At 38.5% G+C, this 26,165-nt stretch overlaps 2 protein-coding genes and 1 non-coding gene across 5 annotated transcripts in view; 1 reads left to right on the forward strand and 2 right to left on the reverse strand.

Moving 5' to 3' along the window:
- Positions 1 to 26,165, reverse strand: part of LOC109402152 (tetratricopeptide repeat protein 39B) — a 63,107-nt gene that overhangs the window by 19,187 nt on the left and 17,755 nt on the right. For all 3 annotated transcript variants that reach the window (XM_062856233.1, XM_029875500.2, XM_062856234.1), the window contains one exon: positions 22,788 to 22,816. In XM_062856233.1, the coding sequence (XP_062712217.1) occupies positions 22,788 to 22,816 (29 nt within the window). The remainder of the gene's footprint in view (positions 1 to 22,787; positions 22,817 to 26,165) is intronic.
- On the forward strand, positions 8,779 to 17,720 carry LOC134289772 (uncharacterized). The gene is made up of 2 exons (XM_062856232.1): positions 8,779 to 13,034; positions 16,340 to 17,720. The coding sequence occupies exon 1, from the start codon at positions 8,895 to 8,897 to the stop codon at positions 9,855 to 9,857; it is 963 nt and encodes a 320-aa protein (XP_062712216.1). The 5' UTR covers positions 8,779 to 8,894; the 3' UTR covers positions 9,858 to 13,034; positions 16,340 to 17,720.
- Positions 11,658 to 11,729, reverse strand: Trnaa-agc (transfer RNA alanine (anticodon AGC)). Its single transcript has one exon. It is a non-coding gene; the product is annotated as a tRNA-Ala (tRNA).

Genomic DNA, 26,165 nt, shown 5'->3' on the forward strand with positions numbered 1-26,165 from the left:
TGTAGCCTACCTGGTGATACTGGAGTAGCAATTTATCATTATTTTTTTTTTGTTGTCATGTTTTTCATTTTTTGGAATTGTGACCCACAAAGCAGCCACTGTGCAATGGAAATAGGGCGTACGGTGGTGGATAAAACAGGATACACATCAATTCCGTGTGGCATTTCGCGTCAGACGTGCATGCAGGCGAATGAACCACTAATGCGCATTCCGGAGCCGATTGGCGGTCGTCACCCGTAGTCGCCGTGCCAGTGCAACCACGGCGAAGGACAATTGATACGGTACGGTGGTGGTGTGAAACAAACGGAACGGAAAATGGATTTCAATTTCATTTTCGAACTGGGTTTCCAACGGTGATGCGACTAGGTATGTATAGGTAGGCGCGACACGTGTGTAATTCAATAACCATGGCATAAGAACGTATCACCTGGCTTAGAGAAGCTGTCCTCTGCAAGGACAGCACTCAATGTAAGTGATGGGTAATTAATGCGCTGTGGATATAACAGAAATCGAATAGTATTTTTGGACTTTTGAAGTTTTGATATTTAGCATCGGTCGCCACTGCGTATGTTCACTGTTCAGTCAGATCAGTCAAAGTTTTCATATCACGAACAACATCGTTTACTAATTTCAAGACTGCGTAGCCGTTTATAATGATAATTTAAAAGTAAGTTCGAGCATCAACTACCAAAATTTTATGTAGAACCAGTAGGGACCGGAAGTTATCAATAATTACAAAAAAAAATTTTTTTTTAATCAATAGGTTCACGTTCTAAGATTATAGAAGGATTTCTTATGTGAACATATTGTCAATATGTTCCTAGGTGACTGCTTCATGGGTAATACAATTCGTAGTCTTTAAAATGTGACTCCAAAAAGTTGTGTAAAATTAGCCTGGGACAGAGAAAAAAACATTTTACTCCTTCACTGGGTTCCATTTTGGCCCCATGTTAACCATGCAAAATGTCAGCGCGATCGGAGAAACTATATTTCAGAATACAGAATAAAGAATAAAATCTCATTATTTTATCGATCAGATCTGGCTTAATAAATCAACATAGAGATCAAAAAATATAAAGAAACAAGATTTTTTTTATTTCATTTCCCATATAACCGTGTCCCAGGCTAGTAGATATGATGCTATTTCTAGACCAACATTTAAAAATGACGGAACAACCATTGCACGTTTCTGCTGTTTCCGTCTCTCCTAGGCGTATTTCAATTTATTTATGCAAATTTTTCCAGTTATCTGATAGAAGGGAGTCTACTCTAACTGTTATTGGTCAAAGATAACATGAATAATGGGAAATATGCTCAGGAGGGACGGAAAAAGCAGAAATTCGCAATGGTTGTTACGCTCTTTTTAAATGTTAGTCTAGATTTCATCATAAGGTTAATATTAATATCACGAATTTGCAAGACCACAAATCTAAAAAACCAAACGTCGCGTTGTCGGATTGTGTTCTCTCAATTTTTGGCTTTATTATATAGGGTGACGATGGGTATTATCGGCAGGTTTGTTCACTTTGTCATGAGGGGTTTTTATTAGCCAAATTTTCTGAAACTTGGACGTATAATCCAGCTTGGCTGGGAAGGATTTGAGACTAACTCTGAGTTCAACAGCTTTCAAAAATACCCACAATACGAAGAGAACAAAACTGCCGAAAATGCACAATTTCCCCTATTAACCATAACACTTTCGTATACTTAAGTGATCCAATACAACGGTACTTACTGCAAGACTTACTGTGAAAATTCACAGTTAACTATCACAACTTCTTCATATTATGTTGAAATGGAATTTTTACAAGAAGACTGCAGCATTTCTGATTGTACTCTTCATAATAACTTTTCACACAAAATTACGATTTATTGTTATAATTTATACAACAATTCACCTAAAACTTTCAATTTGAACACTTTGAAAATTTTATTTTTGACATCTTTAAGAAAACGTTAAGTACAAATGGCCTGCTGCTTATATTCCTGCATACAAAGCTTCAATGAATGATTGATATTTTATCCATTAATGCAAGGTATGCACTTCAAACGGAATCGCTGAAGTAATTTTCAAGAAATTTAACACAGGAAGCCCCATTTGATTTGACGTTTCGTTTAAGCTCCGTACTAGGATCCGGAATAAAGCGACGCTTTATCATTTCTTGAGCGATTCCTTGCCTTAATTTTCCACGCATCGAGATAGGCCAAGAAATTTCTTGAGATCTGCGTACTACCCATAACGGTCAAAGCATCACACAGTTAAAATCTTCAGATAATTTTCTTAACGGCAGTTATGTTGCAATAAAAACATAAAAAATCAACTGCGACAAGTCAACGTATGCACGGCCTTCCACGAAGCCAATGGCCCATTCCTGGTTCTCTGTTGAATTTGATTTTAGCTTGTCGTTAATCCTGCATATAAGCGACGTATCAAGCCCACCGCAGACTGCCATGTTCAATCCGCTTCACTATATCCAACTCTGTATATACTTGGTACAACTCAAAGTTCGTTGTACGCCACCAGATATCATTTAAAGTCAAGTATTGTTCGCAGCACTTAAAGTTCAAAAAACTCAAAGCCTCTCTGATCAATTTCTCTCAACTTCCACGATTCACTGCCGTATAAAGCGACCTAAACAATCAGAATCTTGTGCAACGCGAGTTTTATCTTCGTTCGTCATGGGCAGCAGAGTGAAAAAAAACGCATGTGTTTCCTTGAACTCTTAAGAACCCCGAGCAGAGGAGAATATCAAAATAATAACTGCATCACAAAACCTGTTTTTATATCTTGGTTTGTTATTATTATCTTATTGAGGCATAACTTTTCCATAACAAGTTTTGTTGGGCAATCTGATTTTGTTATGATCCTGCTATTGATATATGTTCTTTAAATAACATTTTAATAAGATGTTTTGTTGTAGAACAAGTTCTGTTATTATTTTATTATTGAGAGTGTACCATTATTTGATCATCAATAGCGCAACAATAAAGTTTTGCAATCACAACTACACCATGGGCGCTGTCCATAAACTACGTAGACTTTTTTCGACCATCTCAGACCCCCCCTCCCCCCTCGTAGACTTTAGTTCATACAAAATTTTCGAAATTTGTATGGAGCGTAGACTTTGGCCAGACCCCCCCCCCGTCCCCCCCCCCTAAGAGTCTACGTAGTTTATGGACAGGCCCATGCAAGATATACAGCAAAAAATGAAAAAAATAACATTTGCTGATTTCCATACCAAAAACCATGTTTGGAGTCTATGCATGAGCCATATCTTCGGTGTCTATGAATCGGTTAAGCTGAACTTTTGACATGAAACTAAGAATTACTTGTAATTTTTATTTCTTTTTAGTTCGATTCATTTCAGTGGAAAAATGTAGAATTTCTGTTGGTTCTATTTTGGAAATAAAAAAGTTAACAACCATGATCCACCAGAACTCATAAACAAAATTAATTTTGAAATTATCTCAAGGCCGTTTGGACCAGGAAGACTGGAAGCGTGCCATTCTCTTTGAATGACTGGCTTATGAGCTATAGTGGGTTATGGCCTTAGGCATGGCTGTTTATTACTTTTTATTTTCAAAATGGAACCAAAAGAAATTCATTTTTCCTCTGTCATGGCTCGAATTTAGGTTACCTACCTTGCGAGGATAAAATAAATCTTTGTTATGAATCTGATAATATAATTCATTTTGCATCCATATTGTTATCAATAACTTTTTAATATCAAAATTTGTTATTGAAACATTGTATAAATTCACTGTTATCAAGTTGTTATGAAACTAACAAAACCTGTTGTTTATCTGGTCTTCCAGGAACATTTTTTTGTTATGATTTTTGTTATTTTGCCGCTTATGACAGGCCAGTTTATTACATGGTATGTAATGTTAATAACATGAAAATAACTCTTTGCGATACTCAGTTATTTTGCCAAAATAACACATTTTATTAGGCTGTTGGTACTCCCTTCTGCTCGGGACTCCGCTAGCTGAAGATTCTCCGTAGTTGCATGTCCGAAAGATTGTGAAACTATTGAGAACTTGAGCTACAGGTCCTAAGCCCTGGTAAAGGAGGAAGGTTGCGATGGCTGTTATTCATGGCCATCGTGTAAAGCAAAAATGGATAAAGTCCAATGCCAAGGTATCATGCGACCCGTGCCGAGGGCTGAATGGTTGAGGGGGTTCTAAACATACTCAACCGCGAACGGAGCCTGGGGTGCACCAGGGCGAATACCCCAGTAAGCAGCCCTTACTGCACTACGGCGGGGCACTGGTGCAGCGGACAGTTATTTCCCTAGCTACTCGTGGGACCAAAAATGAGTACAAACAACCTTCAAGTTGACGACTGCCTCTCTCAGTCGTGTGAGAGCGAAGTGGAGAACACTCTGGGTTAGCTTGGCCTTACCGAAGACCAGCTACTCAGTAGTTCGCAGGAGAAGATGGAAATATCCTGCCCCTCAACGCCTACCCGGAGCAGCACATGTTTCGACAAAGCTGATCCAGATCTACAACCCCCCTCATCGACCGACTCCAACCTGCTGGACATGGAAGATAACGAAGATGATGGTATAAGGATCGTCATCAACCCCCAAGAATCTTTGGCAAGTAACAAAGGATCCGAAGATAACAAGGGTTCTACGGAAGCCAAGGGGGCTCCGAGCAAGAAATTCCCCACACTCACACGCTCGCAGAGGAAGCAGCTTAGAACTCTCCGGGAGAAGGGAAAAGACCGGAATGAGGCCTTGTCCATAATCCTGAATAAGGAGAACGAGCCCACTTCCTCAAAACGCTCGAGAAACGACCTAGACAAATGCGCCACAGAGGACCCCAAACAAAAAAGGGTGAAGCACCATCTGGATCCGAGAGAGCGCGCCCAACAGACCTCACACAGCGCGCCTCAGAAAAACGTGTCTGGACAACAAAACACACCCATGAGGAAAACAGCTGGTATCAGCTACAGTGATATGGCCAAAAGCATGAAGGTCGGGATAATACCCAAAGACTTTCCCACCGTCCAACTCACTACAGCCCAGCTAGACCTTCTACAAGAAGCACTCCTGCTCAGAGTAGTTCAACAGCGAAACGAGCCAATAAAACCCAAATTCAACAACCTCATCTACAAGTCCGGTTACATGGTTCTAATCTGTAAGGATCAAGAGACTGCTGAGTGGTTAAAGAGAATATCCCCATCCATGAAACCCTGGGAAGGTGCAGAGTTGATGACAATGGACGAAGTGGCGATTCCACGTCCAGAGATGATCCGAGCATTCCTCCCACAAAGCTCCAGCTAAGACGACGACCGAATAAAGGCTCTCATAGAAAGCCAAAATGGCATCACAACAACTAATTGGCGTATTGTGAAACGATCCATTCTGAAAGACATTCATGTCGAATGGATCTTCACAGTAGAGGGTGCGTCGATGGAAAAGTTGAAGAAGTCCAAATACACCCTCAACTACCGATTTGGTGAAATCCAACTAAGGAAAATTAAAGATCAACCGACTGCCGAAACCGCCAATCCGACTGGAAGGCCGACCCAAGAGCAATCTGAGGAGGCCTCCTATTCGGGAAAGGTTCGGCTAACTGAAAGGCCGACCCAAGAGAAATCAGAGGAAGCCTCCGGTTCGGGCTAGGTTAGTAACCCAAAAGCACCATAAAGGCTAGTCAGTCCGCCTCTAAAGGAAAAACTCGAAGCTTACATGCGACTCCCTGCTCTAGTGGTACCAAACCAAAGGTATCTAAACAGGGCAAAGAGAGTGCAAAAAGCGACAGTTTGACCACAGAGGCGAAACTGGCGGGCCAGGTCGCTACAGGGAAGAGAAACAACCCAAACTGTAACATCAAACGACATCCTGATGATCCGCAACATCCAAAGCCGGACAGTCGTCGTCCGGAAAAAGCGGGAACCCCGGAAATAGCGACTAAAGTTCTGCAAGTGAACCTCCACCATGCTGAGAGCGCCACGGGTGCGCTCTGTCGGAGGTTCACCAAAGAGAATCTAACCGTGGCCCTCATTCAAGAGCCATGGGTCAATAAATCCAGAATACAAGGTATTCCACAACACTCATGTAAGTTGGTATATGATGACAGCCAGCTTTCTCCTAGAGCGGCTATTTTATTACATAACAACTGTAAATACTTTCCAATTTCAGAATTCACAAAAAGGGTCATCGTAGCTGTCAGGATGGAGGTACCTTCCGCTAGAGGGAGTAGAGAGATCTTGATGGTCTCGGCATACTTCCCAGGTGACGTGGACGAAATCCCTCCTCCAGAAATAGCTGCGCTCGTAGCCTACAGCCACCGACACAACATCCCCTTCGTCATAGGGTGTGACGCAAATGCACATCACACCGTATGGGGAAGTACAAATATAAACACCAGAGGTGAGTACCTGTTACAGTTTCTCTCTTCCAAGAACATTGACATTTGTAATGTTGGTGACAAGCCCACGTTTGAAAACTTCATTCGTCAGGAAGTTTTGAACTTGACTCTATGTAGTCGGTCTATCTCTGATAAAATAAAAAAAACTGGCATGTTTCTGAAGAAATATCAATGTCAGACCACAAACACATCATCTTCGAATGGGAAGGGGGTCTAACGATAGAAAAAACGTTTAAAGATCCTAAGAAAACTGATTGGGAATCCTACTCAGCTATCCTACAATCCGAAGAGTACATCATAGAAAGTCCATAACACAATTGGAAGATGCGTCCAAATTCATTAAAAACAAAATCCTTAATGCCTACCAAGAGAGCTGTCCAACTAAATCAATTAGATCGAGTAGAGACGTTCCATGGTGGAATAAAACTCTTGAGAAGCTTAGGAAAACTGCGCGTAGGGAATTCAACCGTGCCAAGCGAACCGGCGATTGGAGCCTATACAGAAAGGTCCTGACGAACTACAACAAAGAAATAAGGTCAGCCAAACGGAAATCGTGGATTCTAATGTGTGAAAGCATAGAGAATACACCCGTAGTGGCCAGACTCCAAAAAACTCTTTCAAAAGACCACTCCAATGGTGTGGGTAGCCTCCGAAAGACGGATGGTTCGCTCACTGTAGAGCCTAGCGATACACTGAGCGAATTGTTAGAGATCCACTTCCTTGATTCAATCCCTGAGTCGAGCATCGGCGACCGAGGCACTGGAATTGCTGTCTCAGATCCACAAGAGATCCAATCATGGGTTTCTGGATCTAAAAAAGACACAATAAAGGTTGCAAAGGGTTCGTTCAAATATTACGTAACGCTAAAGGGGGAGGGAGGGGGTCCAGTACTGTGTTACGCTTCATACAAAATTTAAAAAAATCCCATACAAAAGTTGTTACGTGGGGGAGGGAGGGGGTCTAAAATTGGCAAATTTTGCGTTACGTAATATTTGAATGAACCCAAAGGAAGCTTTCACTTGGGTTGAGAGGGCTGTGAGATCTTTTGAGCCATTTAAGTCCCCTGGCATGGATGGAATATTCCCAGCGTTGATCCAAAAAGAGGAGAAAACACTGGTTCCACCCTTGGTTGAGATTTTTAGGGCGAGTCTGATTTTGGGGCATATACCTAACGATTGGCGTCAAACCCGGGCTGTCTTCATTCCGAAGGCAGGAAAGAGAGATAAAACCAACCCCATAGCATTCAGGCCGATAAGTTTATCCTCTGCAATGCTCAAAATTATGGAAAAGGTACTATGCGAGTACATAAATCACAAATTTATGAAAGCAATGCCTTTGTCAAAAAACCAATTCGCTTATCAAAGTGGAAAATCTACGATCTCGGCACTACATACGGTAGTTCAAAAGATCAAAAAAACACTTAATGCAAAAGAAATTGCTCTTGTAGCATTTCTTGATATTGAGGGCGCATTCGATAACGCTTCTTATTCGTCTATAGGGTCAGCAATGTTGAGGAGAAAATTCGATCCATGCATTGTTACCTGGGTGCATGCTATGCTGGCTAATCGAAAAATCTCCTCTGAGCTTAGCGGTTCATACTTTTTCAATTTTATGCCGGCTATTTGGTTGCTTTCCTTTGAAACATAAATATATTCAATTCAATTAGAAGGAATTTGAATAAACAATAATTACTATCTCGAATTTAGAAACGATGATGAATTTTTGGATAAAATGGTGTTATATTAGAAAAAATATCTAATCGTTATAATTTTCTTTCGTGTTAAGAATTTTAAGTTTAGTCAAATGTTTTTCAAAGTTCATTATATTAGTCATGAATGATCAAAATTTCATTGCATTTGGTTCATTGAATCCGGAGATATAACAGCTCAAAGTTGGCTATCAAATAATTATACCTTTTTCTAGAACCTTTTATAACTTCGTGTAGAATAGCCCGATCTTTTCCAAATTTTGACCACTGATACACAACTATTTGATGAACTTACAGTAAAAATTTGAGAATATTTGATGCCCTTTTCGAAAAGTTACAGCGAGTTGAACATTTTTTGAAAAGTGGAAATTTTACCTGTCCCAGTTATTTTGAGTATCCCCTGTACATTACTGTTAAAGCAACAAGGTGTGGCTTCGTGGTCGTGCGGCTAAGGTCACCAAACCTTTAGTCACATCGTGCTAAGGAGCGCGGGTTCGATTCCCGCCGCAGCTGTCAGGAAAAGTTTTCGGCTGTGCCACTGGGCGTTGCATGCTAGTCCGTTGTCTAGTGTCGTGCTTCCTTCAAAGAGCAAATAGCTCACTGGAAGCATTGAACGTGTCCGTAAAAAAAAAAAAAAAAAAAAAAGTGGTGTCCGCAAGGCGGAGTGTTTTCTCCTTTGTTGTGGTCACTGGTGGTGGATGAGCTTCTAGACAGCTTAGAGAGAAGAGGCTTTGAAGTGGTTGGATATGTCGATGACGTTGTCATTATTGTACGAGGCAAATTCGAAAGTGTTATCGTGGAAAGAATGCAATCTGCCCTAAATCACACTTTTTTCTGGTGTCAAAAGGAACAACTAGGCATAAATCCTACAAAAACTTCCATTATCCCTTTCACCCAACGGAGAAAAGTCCAACTGAAACCCCTTTTCTTGAATCAAACACAACTAGTTTATTCAAGCGAAGTAAAATATCTAGGTTTCATACTCGACGCAAAACTGAATTGGAACTCTCATCTCCAATCAGTTGTGCAGAAAGGTCTCAATACTCTTTGGGTTTGTTCAAAAACCCTGGGTAAAAGATGGGGCCTAAAACCAAGTATGATCATGTGGATATATAAAACCATTGTCCATCCCAGGACTACTTACGCTTCCCTTGCCTGGTGGCCTAAAACTAATGAGGCTGCTGCAAGGGATAAGCTCAACAAAATCCAACGCACCGCTTGCATAGCCATCACTGGTGCAGTTCGTAGTACACCCACTTTGGCCCTAGACGCAATGCTTCACCTGCCCCGGTTAGATCAATTCATAAAGCTGGAAGCGGAAAAAAGTGCTCTATGGTTAAAGAGAACAAAAACACTGCTGTCGGGAGACCTTACGGGTCACCTCAGCATATTAAATGAATTTGCCATAAATCCCGCAATAGGAATTTGTAGTGACTGGATGGAAACGGTAGTCAATTATGACTTACCTTACGATGTGTTCATTCCTTCCCGCCAGGAGTGGGAAGGAGGTGGACCCAGCGTTCCCACAGGCTCTATAAATTTCTTCACAGATGGTTCGAAAATGAATAATCTGACAGGCAATGGAATCTATGGCCCTAGAACAAAAATCTCTGTCCACTTAGGACAGTGGCCCACAGTATTTCAGGCGGAAATATATGCAATATTAGAATGCGTGTTATTATGCCTGAGGAGACAGTATAGGTTTGCAAAAATATGTATTTTCTGTGACAGCCAAGCGGCACTTAAGTCGCTTAATAACTACACTTGAAACTCAAAGCTAGTGTGGGAATGCATTCTGGCTTTGAAAAACTTATCCATACGCAATCGAGTCTACCTATATTGGATCCCAGGACATACGGGTCTAGAGGGAAACGAGATTGCTGATGAGCTAGCCAGAAATGGATCTAATGAAAGGTTCATTGGCCCTGAGCCCTTCTGCGGGATCTCAGACTGCTCTGTAAAAATGGAACTGAACAAAAATATGGTCAGTCAAATCACATCAAACTGGAATGCACTTCCCCATACGAGCGAATCCAAAAGGCTCGTAACGATTAACCCCAAGAAAACCCAACAACTATTAGGTCTCAACAAAAGGGATCTCAACATCTACACCGGTCTAATAACTGGACACTGCCCCTGCAGATACCATCTACAAAAGATCGGAGCAATCCAAACCTCAAATTGCCGCTTCTGTGACGAGGAGAGGGAAACATCAGAACACATCCTCTGCTATTGCAATGCACTCACCCAACGTAGGTTCAAAGTTCTCAGTAAGCCCTTTTTAGGGCCTGCAGACATATGGATCTTATCTCCCAAGGACGTGGTTGGCTTCATAAAGCTAGTCTCGCCAGAATGGGGGAGTCACATACTGTAACTCAGGATCTCTATTCATCAATAACACTAGTTTACAAAATAAAACGAAAGTCGTGAACTTCTGTCAACGACCAAAATTTTTGAAGCACAATTTAGCGCTGATTTCGAAACCGACCTTCAAAAAATTTGAAGTAGAACAGTTTTTGAGTTTTAGCTCAATATCGAGTTTTACAACTTTTCAAAATATGTAATTTACTAAAATTCAAATATATTGTGTTTTGTTCAACCAATTTTAAATCTTTTTCCATAAATTAAAAGCTGAATACAATACCATTCGATCATCTGAATACAGGTTTTGCGTCAGATTGATGAAATTCAAGATATTGGCGAGTTTTAGGGACGTTCTCCTTAAATTTTAGCAAAATTCCCAAAAAAAATTGAAGATATGTATTTTTTTCAATAAGAAAAAAAATTAAAAAATTCTTTCTCGACGTTTATTTGACATATCATATGTAAGCGAGCTACAGTAAAAATTTCAGCTCAATCGGAGCATTGATTACGCAGAATAAGATGTTTGAAGTGAGCGACTATGCTTAAAAATAAAACAAAAATCGATTTCAAATCATTTCCGCTCTACTGTATTTTTTTTTGATATTACACCAAAAATGATCATCAGCTTACCGAGTTCAAAAATGCTGTAAACTAGTGTAATAGATGAATGGTTGAGGGGGTTTAAAACATGCTCGATCTTTAACGGAGCCCGTAGCGTGGGTAAGATCACCTTTTTGGGTTGCGTTGCGGCGAAAGATCTACCATACCGAACCCCAGTCCTAACCGCTTCCAGCTAGTGGAGCAGCACATTTGAGTAATCAAAGGAAAACACGTTGGACCTTATTACATTTCACACCTTGTTGAAAGTGATGGGCCACGGTTTTAGGTGTGGCCGAGATGGATCTTGAAACAAGGAAAAATGGGTTAGTATTCCTAATCTTTTATTCGGTGTTCACTGGTTTGAAACAGAAAGGACTAGGGTTCCGATGCATGGTCAATATCGGTATCATTTTTTGACATTCTCGTTAAGGGATCCGATTATGACTGAAAAAGGAGCGTTTTAAAAGCGGAACCTATCAATCAGAATCCTTCCTTACGATTAAGTTGAAAATGACTACTGTAACAAAACCGAATATGAATTTCAAATAACTCAACGTACATATGTGCAGATGGGTAAATTATTAGTTAAATTGGGAAAAATCCACAGCTCAGGTGAGATTTGAACTCACGACTCTTATTCGCTAGACAAGTGCTTTACCAACTAAGCTACCGAGCCAATTAATGACCCGGCAACTTAGTTGTCATAAGGTTCAATTCTAATCTCATCGATCTATATCATCTTCCCCTAAACCGCAAATATAACCATCTCTGTTGTACATATGTACGAAGAGCGAAAGCGATTTGTTTATTGTTTGAAACTGTATGCCTATCATACAGGCACCGCTTCCTCAACCACTTGTAGAGGAAGAACAATTGCTACCGAATACTTTATAATTTCTCAATGGTGATAAAGTAATACGACATGCACTATACAAAGGACACGGGGTATACCACAATAGATAAAATATTGGTCGCAGTGGTTATGTCTCGAACAGAGAAAAAAAAAGCAACCAAAAGTTCGGATAAAATAGCATGTTTGGGCTTAATCAGCTATTCGAAGGAAGATGAATAGCATTCTATTCTGCTCACTTCAGTAATTAACTGAACTTGAGTTCACAAAAAGTACACTAGTGTTGCTGAAAGTAACGCTATTCAGCTTAAAAATAAGCTTCGAAAAAAATGAAAAAAAAATGCGCTTAATCCTCAAAAGTAATTTATTTTTAAGACACATTAAGTACATGTGGAATCCAAATTGACTAATACCTTGAAAATTTTTTTGATGTTTTTTACTTACTGAGATTTGAACTCGGGTTCCCCTCGTTGAAAGCCGTCGCCTAACCACTACTCCGTGTATGTGTTGTTAGGCACTGTTGGATTTTACTTAATGTGCTGATATCATTTAGTAGAGCTCAAGTTCGCGTGTGAACTTTCTCTGAACCTGAAGCCGAAGGTTCGAAAGAAGTTTACGTGGAACTTTTTGTGAACTTACACAGTGTGACATTTTCAGTTTGTTTTGGTTCGTAATTTAAACAAGTGCAAAGCAATAAATTAGTGCCAGTGCCAATAATTCAGAAAAAAAATATTAGTTTTCAGTGTCTACGATCACGCCGATTACCGGCGCGCTGGTGCGACTTGTGAGACAGCGTTGAAAACATGGAAGACTTCTATCTGCTGCCGAAAAAAACTCCGGCAGAATCCTGTTTTACCAGTAGTCCGCTTCGGGCAGCTTTCGAACTACACAATATGGATGTTTTGCGTAAGTATGTTGAAATATTATAGGGAAACAAAGTGTACTTGTGAAAATAACACAAGCTGTGGCTCTTTCGTTCGATTCCCAAGTGATTTAATTGAATGAGAACTTCTCCCCAGCTCCGTTGTCGCCGAAGTTCAAGTGAAGTTCACTTTTGGTACGGTTAATATTTATCCGAACTTTGAGTAGTAAGTTCAAAGTTCGAAACAAGTTCGGAACGGAACATTTCAAGTTGAGCGATTCCAAGCAACAGCATCAAAATTAAGGAAAAATTTTAATTCATGATTTTCTATTGAACTGAAACTTTGCACAGTTTTTCAGTTCCATCTAAATCGCCATTTTTCGATATCAAATTTTTATTTAGAGCCACGACTAACTTTTCAAAAGGGTGTATGTGAAAATGGTTCAAAAATATTCAAAAATATGCACAGCAAAAACGGATTGTTCGATTGTTATGAATTTTTCAGCAAAGTTAGATAGCTAAATGGTGATTTCTAAGAAAATATACACTGTGAAAAAAAATCTATTTTATCATTGAAAAACATCATTTTTGTCACAAAAACTCAAATATCTCAAAACCCTATCTTTTTACCAACTTGAATTTTTTAGGGAAAACGGTCCATTGTATTAGCAATCTACCATAAAAATTTGGTGATGGTAAACTAATAAACAAAAAAGTTATAACATTTCAAAAATTTCACAATTTTTACATTTAGTAAAAAAAAATTTTTCTGTGTAAATTATTTCGGCCGGGAATCGTGATTTGATGCTGATTTTATTGTTCAGCAAAGTTAGATAACTAAATGGCGATTCCTAAGAAAATATACACTGTGAAAAAAATCTTTTTTAACATTAAAAAATATCATTTTTGTCACAAAAACTCAAATATCTCAAAACCCTATCTTTTTACCAACGTAATTTTTTAGAGAAAACGGTCCATTGTATTAGCAATCTACCATGAAAATAAACAAAAAAGTTATGACAATTCAAACATTTCACAATTTTCACATTTAGTAATAATTTTTTTTAGTGTAAATTATTTCGGCCGGAAATTGAAGTTTGATGCTGATTTTATTGTTAATGGCCTTGCGTGAGTAAAACAAGTTGTTTTTATTATATATTATATATACATATAATATAATATACTATGTACCGTAATGTTCCGATTTTATCACGCCCTCCGCGCATTAGTCGTTTATTCATTAATTTGCTGTTACATTTGAGGACAAGTGTTTTCCCTCTTCTTCAAGATGAATGTTGAAAGCGTGTTTTGCAACGTTAAAAATATTGAAATGGGTATAGATGTTGAAGAATATTACAGGGCATTTTTGAAAAGGGGCGTAATTAAATTGTTTAAACAGATGTCGCTGATGGCAATTTCTCAGTTGTTGTCGTTTTCGAACTTCCTGCGCCCTGCTTTACCGATGATATACAGATGGCTCGTTTGTCAAATTCTAGACGGCAGGACGTGCAAATGCGTAATTTTGTACACAATGTGGACATTTGGGCATAACCAGTCTCTTTCAGTTTATCTATGGTGCTTTCGGTGAGATTTCGTAACTCTTTCGAACATTTTTTTTCATCAAACGGTCTACAAGAGAGCGTTGAGTTGAAGACCTTTGAGAAAGCGACTGTTCATCTTGTTCGTTAGATTATAATAAACAAAATCACTTATTAATTTTAACTTACTTGTTTGGTGTTGGTGGCTGAAGAAAAAAAATACTATACAATTTTTAATATTCATAGCGGTAGTATTTTTTTGTTTTTTTTCGTGAGCATTGTCAGGTATGTATACAGACAAACAAACGTAACACTGGCGAAATTTTCATTGACCACGCCTTCAACGATCATTTTGAATCTTGGTTGTGGCTTTCATAGCAAGAAGAGCGCTCATCGTTTTCCTTTGCGTTTGACGTTTCACACTAGCGCCTTCTGATGACGATATTGCACAACGCAGTGTTTCGTGAAACATTTCCACCAGGTGGTGATAGTGTGAACTGGGCGATGAATTTTCACTAAAATTGTTCTAGGCGTTTCGTCTGTTTGTCTGTGGTATGTACCTCTTATGCATTTGTTGTTGTTGAAGTTACTCGCATTCTTCCGATCATAAAGTCTGTTCTCTACACACTTAATTTTGATTACCGCACGGTGTGTCTGGTATAAGAAATTTATTACAAAAAAATAGGCATCGCTAATTTTTACGTTACGTGAAAGTTGACGCTACTAGCTTTCATTCAAGCCCAACATCGAAATATTCCATCGGGGGAACTTTTTCATACAAAAATTGGGTATGTTTGTTAAGTAGAAATAGGGATTAATTTGGAACCGTTCATTTTGTATGGGGAAAAACAGTATTCTGAAAAAGTTGTTCGAGATCCCTCGGTGGATTTTTTTGAGGGACCGTGCAAATGAAAGCTGGAAGTCTCTATTTTTGAATAGCGAAAAATTTGGCGATGCCCAATTTTTTGTTATAAACCTTTCCCATACACACGCCGTGTACCGAGTTCGGTAATTTTTTGACGAGATTAAAACTTCTGAGCACCGAACTCGTTCAGCAAAAATGCATTGTTTACCTTTTCCATACGATTTTGACAGTTGTTTTACTGAGCCTCAGTAAAATCGATTACCGAAACTACCGAGATCGTACTGCTGTTATAATCTCGTCAAAAAAGTACCGAACAGGCAATTCAGAAATAAGTGTGTAAGAGGGATTTTTTTTTGCGGATAAACTAGACGTATACGCGTATAAAAAAACTTATTATACAGCTTTTGTCTTAAAAATAAATTCAATTCCATTTTTCTTATAATCAACAGCTTTTCAACACTATCAAGGGATTTTTTCACCAGTCACGTACAATAAAAAGTATGACAATCTCAATATTTTTGATCACAACACTGGATCGCGTCTAAGTTTCAAATAGATACTATAGTAATTACGAATAATCAAACTAAAGTATCATGAAAACAACTTGTTTAATTCAGGCGGTAGCCTTTACAAAAAAATCAGCATCAAAATATAATTCTCGAAATAATTTACACAGAAAAAAATTTTTTTTTGTTACTAAATGTAAAAATTGTGAAATGTTTGAAATGTCATAACTTTTTTGTTTATCAGTTTACCATCACCAAAATTTTATGGTAGATAGCTGATATAATGGGCTATTTCCCCTAAAAAATTGAAGTTGGTAAAAAGATAGGGTTTTGAGATATTTGAGTTTTTGTGACAAATATCATATTTTTTCAAAGTAGAAAAAGAAATTTTTTACAGTGTATATTTTCTAAGGAATCATCATTTTGTTATCTAACTTTGCTGAAAAATTTATAACAATCGAACAATCCGTTTTTGCTGTACAGCTTTTAGAATATTTTAGAACTATTTTCGCATACACCCTTTTGAAAAGTTAGTCGTGAGTGAATATGAAGGTTTAATATCAAAAAATGGCGATTTATATGAAATTGAAAAACTGTGCAAAGTTTCAGATATTTTTGAAATGGTCGCTCAGGATCGACTGACATGACTCCGTGGAATTCCTCAGTTTGTTGGAACATGTCCGAATGAACTATAGAGGCATGCAAAAGTTCAACGTGAGATCGGTTAACATTTGATTGAACTCTGCTCTAAAGTTCAACGTAAGTTCTTTCTGAACCTGTTTTCGACTTTAATGTCGTTTTGAAGAGTAGTCAAAAGCATGTAAATGTACTTCGAAGTTCATAAACAATGCATGAGTAATTTTTGTAGTATCAGGTTCGACGAAGCCAGAATTGAACCAAATTTAAACTTCTGAGATCGCGCTTCAAGTGAAATCCGAACTTTTGGTTGCTTGGGGGTTAGATCAAATTTAATCTACATACATAAATTACGTACAGAACAATTTTCATTTAAATCGGTTCAGTATTTTTGGGAAAAAAAGTGATATTTTTTTGTTTGCACAAGGTTTTCAAATGGTAAGACTCTTGTTTCGACAATATCTTCGCCAACACTCAACCGATTTTGATGAAATTTTGAAGGTATGAGCTACACATAATGTATTTTTGTGTGTCCCACTTTTTTTAAATCTAGTCTTTACTAGAATTACGTTTAATTAACTTCTATACTTTCGAAACTTGCACTGCCGTAACTCTTATATGACATGTGTGTTGCTTGGGTTTGGCACTCCTCGTAAAATACACAAAAAAATCCTCTTCAAACCACCCCTTTCCTAGGTCGTCTCATCCTTCAGCAGCGCCTATCATCTCACGCGTTGCCGCTCCATGGATAGTCTCCCACAAAGTGTTGAGATTATCGCTCTTGTTGATCACACTTATCTACTCGTCCAGGTCTAGGCGATAGTTAGCTACCGCAGATACGTTGAAACGCATCGATCGCCGGTTCCTAGAGTCCGACACGGTTGATAACCGAGCTCGAATCCTGATAACTACGAGATAGTGATCTAAGTCGATGTTGGGCCCCCTAAAAGTTCTAACATTAACAACGTCTGAGAATTGTCGGCCATCTACCAGCTCATGGTCGATTTGGTTACAAACTTCGCCGTTTGGGTTTCTCCAGGTGTGCTAGCGTACAGTATATCCTTGCAAAGCAGGTGCCCCTGACAGCAGCAAATTGATCACCACAGAAAATGAAAAGAAAAAGTCTAAAACGTGGTTTATAAAGTGTTACATGATACACGAATATTACCAACTACCTTTATTGGGTCGATTTCACGCAACATTGGGGGATTCCATGGGAGCCTCAGGGGCGCATCAAGGGTCTCATGGACGTTTCAGGGGGTTTTAGTGGCTTTTGCCACTTTGTAGAAATGCCTCGAATCGCCCCTGAAACCTCCACATTGAAACACCCTCGAAATACCCGTAATCCATTTGAAACCTCTATGAAACAACCCTGAAACCCCCATGAAACGATCCTGAAAGCTCCCTGAAATGCCTCGAAACCCGATCAGAAAGGCAAAACAAAATTATAACCGATTAAGTTATTTATTTCAAAGATTTTTCATAACAGAATGAGTTATAAAAATCGCCGGTTAGGTGTTAAAATAACAAAAAATATAACTTAAATTGCTCTAGTCATAACATAATTATAACTGATCTTGATACAATTATAACAAGCTTATAACAAAATGTGATATAAAAAATCAATCAAATTATATCACATGTTGTTATAAACCAGATATAAATATATTGGGTAAAAATTAAGTAGTGTACAAATTAACTCATTTTTGGGTGATCAATTTTTAGAGTGACATTTTATTTTTAGTAAAAAGTTACTGGCATCAAAAAACTTCTCCACATAGTATACATAAAACCCAGGGATTCGAACCTAGGACGGCTAGAACCTAGAACAGGAGCTCGTCGTTTTTACCAGTGAGGCCATCGCAACACTTGAAGTGAGGGGCGATATAAGCTGAAATGGTTCTTCATATTGGTAGCTCCTCTATAAATAGACTCGCCGATCCAACATACCGGAGAGGGAAAGTATGACGTCACCATACCCAGTTATGATGTCACCATACACATCTAGCCCATCTAGTCCCTCAGCTTCGATGTCGTGTGCGCTCGTTGTGCACTAGAGCCAGTGTTCACTTCTTCGAAGCTGGAGCCCACATCGCTGTACCTACGCAAATGGACGTCATACGAAACTGTTTTTAATATAGTTGATAGCAATTATATCTTCGTGTTATTAACTGAGTTGAACAGATAGCTAATGACTATCAAATAGTGAAAAGTGTGGAACTAAGCACTAGTTGCGCCAGCGCACAGTGGGAAAAAATAGGTATGAAACGCGAATAAATTCAATATCTCTGCTCGGAGTGGATGGATTCGAATGAATTTTTGACACAAACTGCAAAAATCTCTACAGTTTCAGATAAGGAGGGTGTCATTCACCGCACGATGCTGGAAATCAGTGAATTTAGCTCGTTTTACCCCACTCTCTCTATCATACACATTTTTGAGAAAATCCTCATCTATTCCCGACTGGCGTTCAAAATAAATTACTTATTTAACTCGTATTTGTGTAAAAACTTCCATAGAATCGGCAATTTAACATAGGGTTGGTACTGCTCTTATCGATTGCGTTCCACTCCGGGCGGAGATACATGTGAAATTTCAAAGAAATAGAGGATATCGGGGTTATTTGAAGATATTTCAATTTTTAAAGCCGTGCGGTGAGCCAAATCAGCTCCATTCGATACTACGGAAGTTTTTACACAATCACGGCTTAAAAAACTATTTATTTTGCACTTCAGAAATTTTCGAGAAAGGTAAAAAAGGGAGAGAGTGGGGTAAAACGAGCTAAATACATTGACTTCCAGCATGGTGCGGCGAATGACACGTTCCTTATCTGAAACTATAGTGAATTTTACAGATTGTGTCAAAAAATCATTCAAATCCATTCACTCCGAGAAGAGATATTGAATTTATTCGCGTTTTATACCTTTTTTTTCCCATTGTGCAGCGTTTATTTAAATGTTTAAAGCGTTTTTTGGCATGCTTTATTTCATTATTATTAATTAAGGCTATTCCTTCTGCAAAGTTGTTCAGTAGTATTATGGCGCTTAAGTAATGAATGTTTCGGTAGGAATGGATTCCTGCAGGAATATTCCCTTGGAGGAATTTATGAATGAATTTTTAAAAGGATAGAAAAAAGCATTCCCATAATGAGTCATTGGTGTAATTGTCGGTAAAATTTGTAAAGAAACCTTTTGATAAATACTTCAAGTAATTCGTTTTCGAACACAGAGCGTTCAGGAAATTCAAAGGGGTATCAAAACATTTCGTTTCGCTGTTGAACTGAATATTTTATTAACTCTAACAAAACAACTACACTTCATTTGCTAGTACATAACCATTTCGGTCGGCAGATATGCATACACCGATTATCTATGCGGAAAAAGCTGTAGTTGATTGTAGTGATATTCACAACAGAGACTGAGTGACCAAATACTAAGAAATTTCGAAGAAATTGGAATTGGATTGAAAAGTTTAACTTTAAAACTAGAACTTAATTAATTACTGAGATCCTTCAGAATTTCTGATGGATTTTCCCTGATGAAGAATCCTATAAGGAATTTGTGATACATAGGCTGGAGTAATTTGCTAAGAATGTCTTAAAGAATCTCCCTTTTGGATTCTCTGAAGAAATTCTCAAGGGAGGAAATGTATGTTGGATTTTAAACTTAAGTTAAACCTTGCGGGGAATCCCTATTACGAATGATCTGTATACTGTACATTTGAAATCATATTAGTAGTTTAAGTTGAGTGCTCCAACAGATCAAAGGCGACGTGATCTGGTCGGTGAAATATAATTGGTGAATAGAAATGTGTTTTCGTGTTCTATGATCAGAGATGAAGGTTCATAGGAGTGGTTTCCTTGAGATCATGTACATGAAATAATCTTCCAACAAATCCTTGGGGCAAAGTTCTTTGAAGAATTCAAAGAGGAGGTCATGGAAAAAGTCATGGACGAATTGATGAAGAATTCCTTAGAGTATTACCCGGAAGAATACGTGGAGGAATTGCGTGGATTTTTTGCAGAAATTCCTGGAGGAATTCTTTGAAAATTATTGGAAAAAATCTCTAGAAGAATTCCTTGGAGGAATTACCGTAGAAATCTTTAGAGTAATTTTTTGTAGGAATCATCGGAAGCCTTTCTTAAGAAATCATTGGAGAAGTTGCTGAAGAATTCTACAACCACAATTTCTAGAGGAACTCTAGGGGAAATCTCTTTAAGAACTTTTGGAGAAATATTTGAATATTTGACTGGAGGATCGTTAGTAAGAATTCACGTAAGAATCGTTGAGAAAACTCTCGGAGAGATCTTTGGAAGAACTTCTAGTGAGCACCCTAGAAAAACTACAAGAGAAATACTTTTAATATCTCTAGAAATATTCCCAGAAAGTACTCCGCCATCCATAATAAACATTCAACCTGTAAGACATGTACAAAATCCTCTGAACAAATGTAAACGCCGCGGTTCAATTATTACATGTAACATTTTCCACTTGAGAGCCAAGGACTTCTCGACAACTTTGCTGATGAGTGATGATCCGAACTTCCCAGGACAGCAGAATAATGAGATTTAACATATCAAATAGCTCGTAGTAGTGAAATTGTGCATAAAATTTTACACCATTCGAGAATTTCAAGAATCATGAACAACTTTGCTGAACATACGAACTGTGCAGGTGATCTGAAGCATGATAAGAACCATTTAAAATTACCCAATATCATCACGTAATGGTGGTGTTGCTTTTCACATTTTCCACCTTCCAAAGTCACAAGCTTTCTGTACAAATTTGATGAAGACATGAGCTTTTTTGGTAGTTCATATAATGAAGGATGATATCAACAATTGTGTATTTTTTAAACACAATGGCGCCATGCAGCGGTTTATTTACGTACTAAACACTACCAAAAAAAATATTGATTAGTTACACATTGCATTTTAAAAATTATTACTGAGTTTGTTATAATGTTGATGTAATGATGATCAAATCACATATTCATTTATTGTAACTGGCTTTGTTAGAACCTTGAAATAATACAAACTAGTTTTCGTACCGGTTCCAACAAATATATCTAAATATAACAAACCTTGATATAGATATCAACCGTTGATATAATTATGTTATGTTTTTGTTATGCCTTTCTGATCGGGAAGCGGGAACCGAAACCCTCACGCTATGAAATAGCGCGGTTATACTAGACTGGCCCAAGTACAAAAATGTCGAAAAATTCTACGGGGCACCCTCTAGAATCATGCCTTTGGATGAGAAGAACAATCTGTGAAAGATTCAGCTCAAACGGTTGAAAACTGAGCTGGCGCAAATGAGTTGAAGGTTTGTATGGGATGTTCAGCCTAAATATATGGGAAATTGGATGACCTCCAGTCTCTTCTACAGCACGCCGATTTGGCGAGTTCAATTTGGCTCAAAATTGAAAGAATAGCAGTTGATACCCTAATGAACAACTTTGTAGAAGACCCTATCATGATAAAACTTAATTTAGTTACGGTCTTAGTCAAAGAAACCAGGATGAGGACATCTTCCCCCGTTTACTCTCGGTTATTATATGCAGCACGTGTTGGTCGGCCGTAGCTTGCGCGCTGCATCATAGGCAGCTATGTAATTCTACATTGTCTCGATACTCACCCACATGCGTGAGCAATGGAAATGAAGGACAACATAGCCGCCTATGATGTAGTGGACAAGTTTCGAACGGCAAACACGTGCTGCATGTAACAACCGAGAGTAAACGGGGGAAGATGTCCTAATCCTGATATCGTTGGCTAAAACCGCAACTAAATTAAATTTTATCATGATATGGTCTTCTACAAAGTTGTTCATTAGGGTATCAACTGCTATTCTTTCAATTCTGAGCCGAATCGAACTCGCCAAACCGGCGTGCTGTATGAGAGACTGGAGGTCATCCAATTTCCCATATATTTGGACTGAACATCCCATACAAACCTTCAACTCATTTGCGCCAGCTCATTTTTCAACCGATTGAGCTGAATTTTTCACAGATTGATCTTCTCATCCAAAGGCACGATTCTAGAGGGTGCCCCGTGAATTTTGAAAACTTTTTTTTCGCTTCATACAAATGTGGGCCGGTCTACGGTTATACACTTGGTGACGCTAATCGCACAGTCACTGGAATCCACAATTGAAACGTCTCTGAAGTTCCTGTAATCGCATTGAAACGCCATCGAAACCTGTCGGAACGCCCGTAAAAGGTTCGCGAAATCCCCTGAAAGAAATCCCTGAACGTCACTTTTTTGGGCTCTATGGAAACTTTGTGGAAACGCCCTTGGTCCCATGTCAAATTCTCAGGACCAAACCCTGTCTCGCTAACTATAAGTTTCCTCATCAAAGCTCTGATTTAATTTATGCACAACATTCCCACTTTTTATACCCTTTCTAATTTATGCACATTTTTTTTTTTAATTTAAATCATCCTCAGTATAAAAGAAAAGCAGAAAATACTTACGATGGACCTTCATCACATGCATCCTGGAACTGAAACAAAAAGAAAAGCTTTATGAGACAGTTGGAATGATCGTAACATACTTAAGGCTAAGTACAGAGTATTTGAAAGCAGTATAAGGTTCGCTGAGCTATCTTTTATGACAAATTTGACTTTCCCGGACGAGTTAAACATAATAGATTGCACGTGACTGTGATAATTGAGTAGATTAAATATCACACTTTGCTACGTGAAATATCAACGATCAACTGATTCTATGGCCATTTGGATTGAATGTTCAAAAGTCATATAATTTTACTTTACAACTTGAAAATTTCAACAGATATCCCGAAGATTTCTCTTTCTGATAAGGGTGTCGATGTGCGTGGGTGGATCGAGACGAGCCCTACAGCGACCAAAACATGTTTGTTTACAAAAAGCACTTAGACCCTTTTCATATGTTATGCTAGAAATTTGGGTTTTCTCCGATTTTGAAAATCTGAAAATTCAACAAGTTTGGGTTAGCCTAATACGTTCTTGTTCACATACGAAACAAAAAGTGTTAAATGGGTGCAAAAAATTGTATTTGCTAAGTGCGTTTTAGTTATGTTGTGTGTCCAGTAATAGATTCGTAAATTATTGCTCGCCTTATGCTCTTTTACAAAACTATAGAAAATATCACAGGAAATGATTAACCTAAATTATAAATAAACGCCATTACAACGACAGGCCAAAATTTTTGCTAAAGTGTAGCACTATTTTGATTAATAATACACGTTATGTCGGGTCCCGCCACCACCCAACACCAATACATTCACCGGAGCCCATAGCAACAGCAGAGATCCAGACCCAGCCAACTGCACGTGCAGGGACAAATCGATGAGCTACGCAAGTTCCACCTGTCGTGGGAACGAAGGTTGCATCGGAATCACACCACCCGGAGGAACGCCGATTCAGCAGGTTTAGTTAATAAAAGGTGATTGACGAATGATTTCGGTTTAGTTTTAAGTGAAGTGTTGTAGAATCTAGTTCATTTTAGTGAATAAAAGTTTTTTTTATAAAGTCTCGGTAAACGGACTCATAGCTGGCGCAGTCAACGGTAGTCTGTGGAAGTAGTGTAATTCCGAAAAGTGTTTAGGAAATCGCGAATCCCGACTAAGCAAAGTTCAGTGAGAACAGCTGATGTACCGGGAGACCATCGGTGAGGGAACATCATCCGAGTAGAGTACATCAGAGCGAAGGAAGACCCACGGACAGGAACCAACATCCCAAAAAGGATTTCTACAACAACTTTTAACTCCAGGAAGATGATACTGATCTTACTGTAAGTAAAAACCACCACGGTATTTTATTACTAAAACCTTAAGTGACCTTTTAGTGAAACCCTAAGCGCTAAAGTGATTTAATAGTGAAGCTTTTTAGAGTGAGAGGGAATATCGAACTCGAACATTGTTCTTCCTTAATTGATCCTGAAGTGCTAAAATTAAACCCTCATAAAGGGTAACGAATCAAACGCAATAAAGCGACCCACGCGAAAAGTGCAAAATAAAACGACAAACTAACAACCACACGCTTTGAAACCCAGTCAAAACATACGGCGGCAGGGAGTGCAAGCGAAAGAATCTTATTTCACCCGTGTGTAAATTTGATAAAAACAGACACACCATGTCCGAGCCATCTGCTCAAATTCGGGCTACAGAAATCACTCCCGAACAGCTGATCCAGCAAGTGGCTCAGCTGACCAACACCCAAGCGAATTTAATCGCAACAATTAACGCTTTACAAGAAAGGGCAAAGAACCCCTTCACGAGCTTCCACATCCCCGATCAAATTAAGATCATTCCCCAATTTAACGGAAACCGTAAGGAAGCCCTAGCCTGGATCGAAGACACTCAGGAGGCAATCGATCAATTCGAGGAATTCGAACTCGAACCTGAGTACAGGCAAATTATTAGGGTTATTAAATCCAAGATAGTCGGTGAAGCAAGGGAAGTGCTTATAGCTTCCGGAAATCCCTCGGAGTGGGCTGAGATAAAGGAAATCCTTCTCAATGCCTTTGGGGATAAACGAGACATAACGTCTCATATACAATCTTTGTTTTACGTGAGGCAAGGGAAGAAAACTCTCCAAGAGTACTTCCAAAAAGTTAAGGCAATTGACACAGCAATCAAGACAACAGCTGCACAGATGGAGGACTACAAAAGGTTCACCGAGGCAGTAAACAAATTAATTAGTCTGATGACCCTCACTAGGTACATCGATGGACTTAATGGGGAAAACTTAGCGATGTACGTGAGGAGTTACCGGCCAAAATCTTTGGAGGAGGCTAACGAAATAACAATCGCCCATTCAAACGCCTCCTTTAGGCAAAAAATGGAAAATAGGCAAACTTCCTCTAGCTCCTCCGCAGCAAATGTTCACACAAAATCCCAAAATAAAAACGAAACTACTAGAAACCAAAATTTTAATAACTCAGGACAACAAAAAACATATTCCGGCAAGTTTAAAAGAAACAACGATGAAGACGTGTCCATGAAAACACATATTTCAAAGATGCAGATCAACAATAACGAATCAAAACGAGAAAAACATGAGGTAGAATCAAGGGAAGAGCCGGAGGAACAGCAAAATATTTCACATGAGTTAGAATCCGACGAGGACGAATATTTCGTAGGCGATGAGATAAATTTTCAAATAGTCGGATGCGAAAAAACAAAGGGCTAAACAATTTCATCCCATACATTACTATTTCTACAACGAAGGGTGAAATGAAATTTTTAATAGACACAGGGGCTAACAAAAATTACATCTCTCCCGAACATGTTAATGTAGAAAACGCAAAACTGGAAAAAGGCCTTAAGGTCACCAACATCAATGGTACCTTCGAGATCGACCGATCAGTGTCGTTCGACCCGTTTTCATTAAACAAAAAATTGAAATTTTACGTCTTTAAGTTCCATCAATTTTTTGACGGACTAATTGGGTACGAATCACTGCGTGATTTAAACGCTCAATTAGATATTGGGAAAAATAAATTGAAAATTGGGAGGAAAACTATCGAATTGAAGAAAAGATTCCCGGAAACACAGAAAATTAATCTCAATGAGCAAGAAATTCAGTTCATCAAGATAAAAACACTTAATGAAGGAGATTTTATTATAGGAGAAGAAAGGAACATGGGAGATTTTTCTATTTTGCCTGGCATTTACAACAGTAAAAATAACTTTGCCTGCGTAGCCGTAAAAAACCATAGTAAATTAAATTTGGAAATCAACGTTAATGAAATCAGCTTTAAAAACGACGAATTTATTGAAACTCAAGGCCCAAAATATCTCACGAAAAACAAAATCAAAATACAAGACGATTCCCTTGACAAGTTAGAAAAAGAGGCTTTAGAAAAAA

This window comes from Aedes albopictus, chromosome 3 (genome assembly GCF_035046485.1).
Source record: "Aedes albopictus strain Foshan chromosome 3, AalbF5, whole genome shotgun sequence".
In the NCBI taxonomy this organism is placed as follows: Eukaryota; Metazoa; Arthropoda; class Insecta; order Diptera; family Culicidae; genus Aedes; species Aedes albopictus.

Bases quoted from the DNA above. Each gene is read 5' to 3' on its own strand.
- LOC134289772 (XM_062856232.1), top strand. From the start codon at position 8,895: ATGCAATCTGCCCTAAATCACACTTTTTTCTGGTGTCAAAAGGAACAA.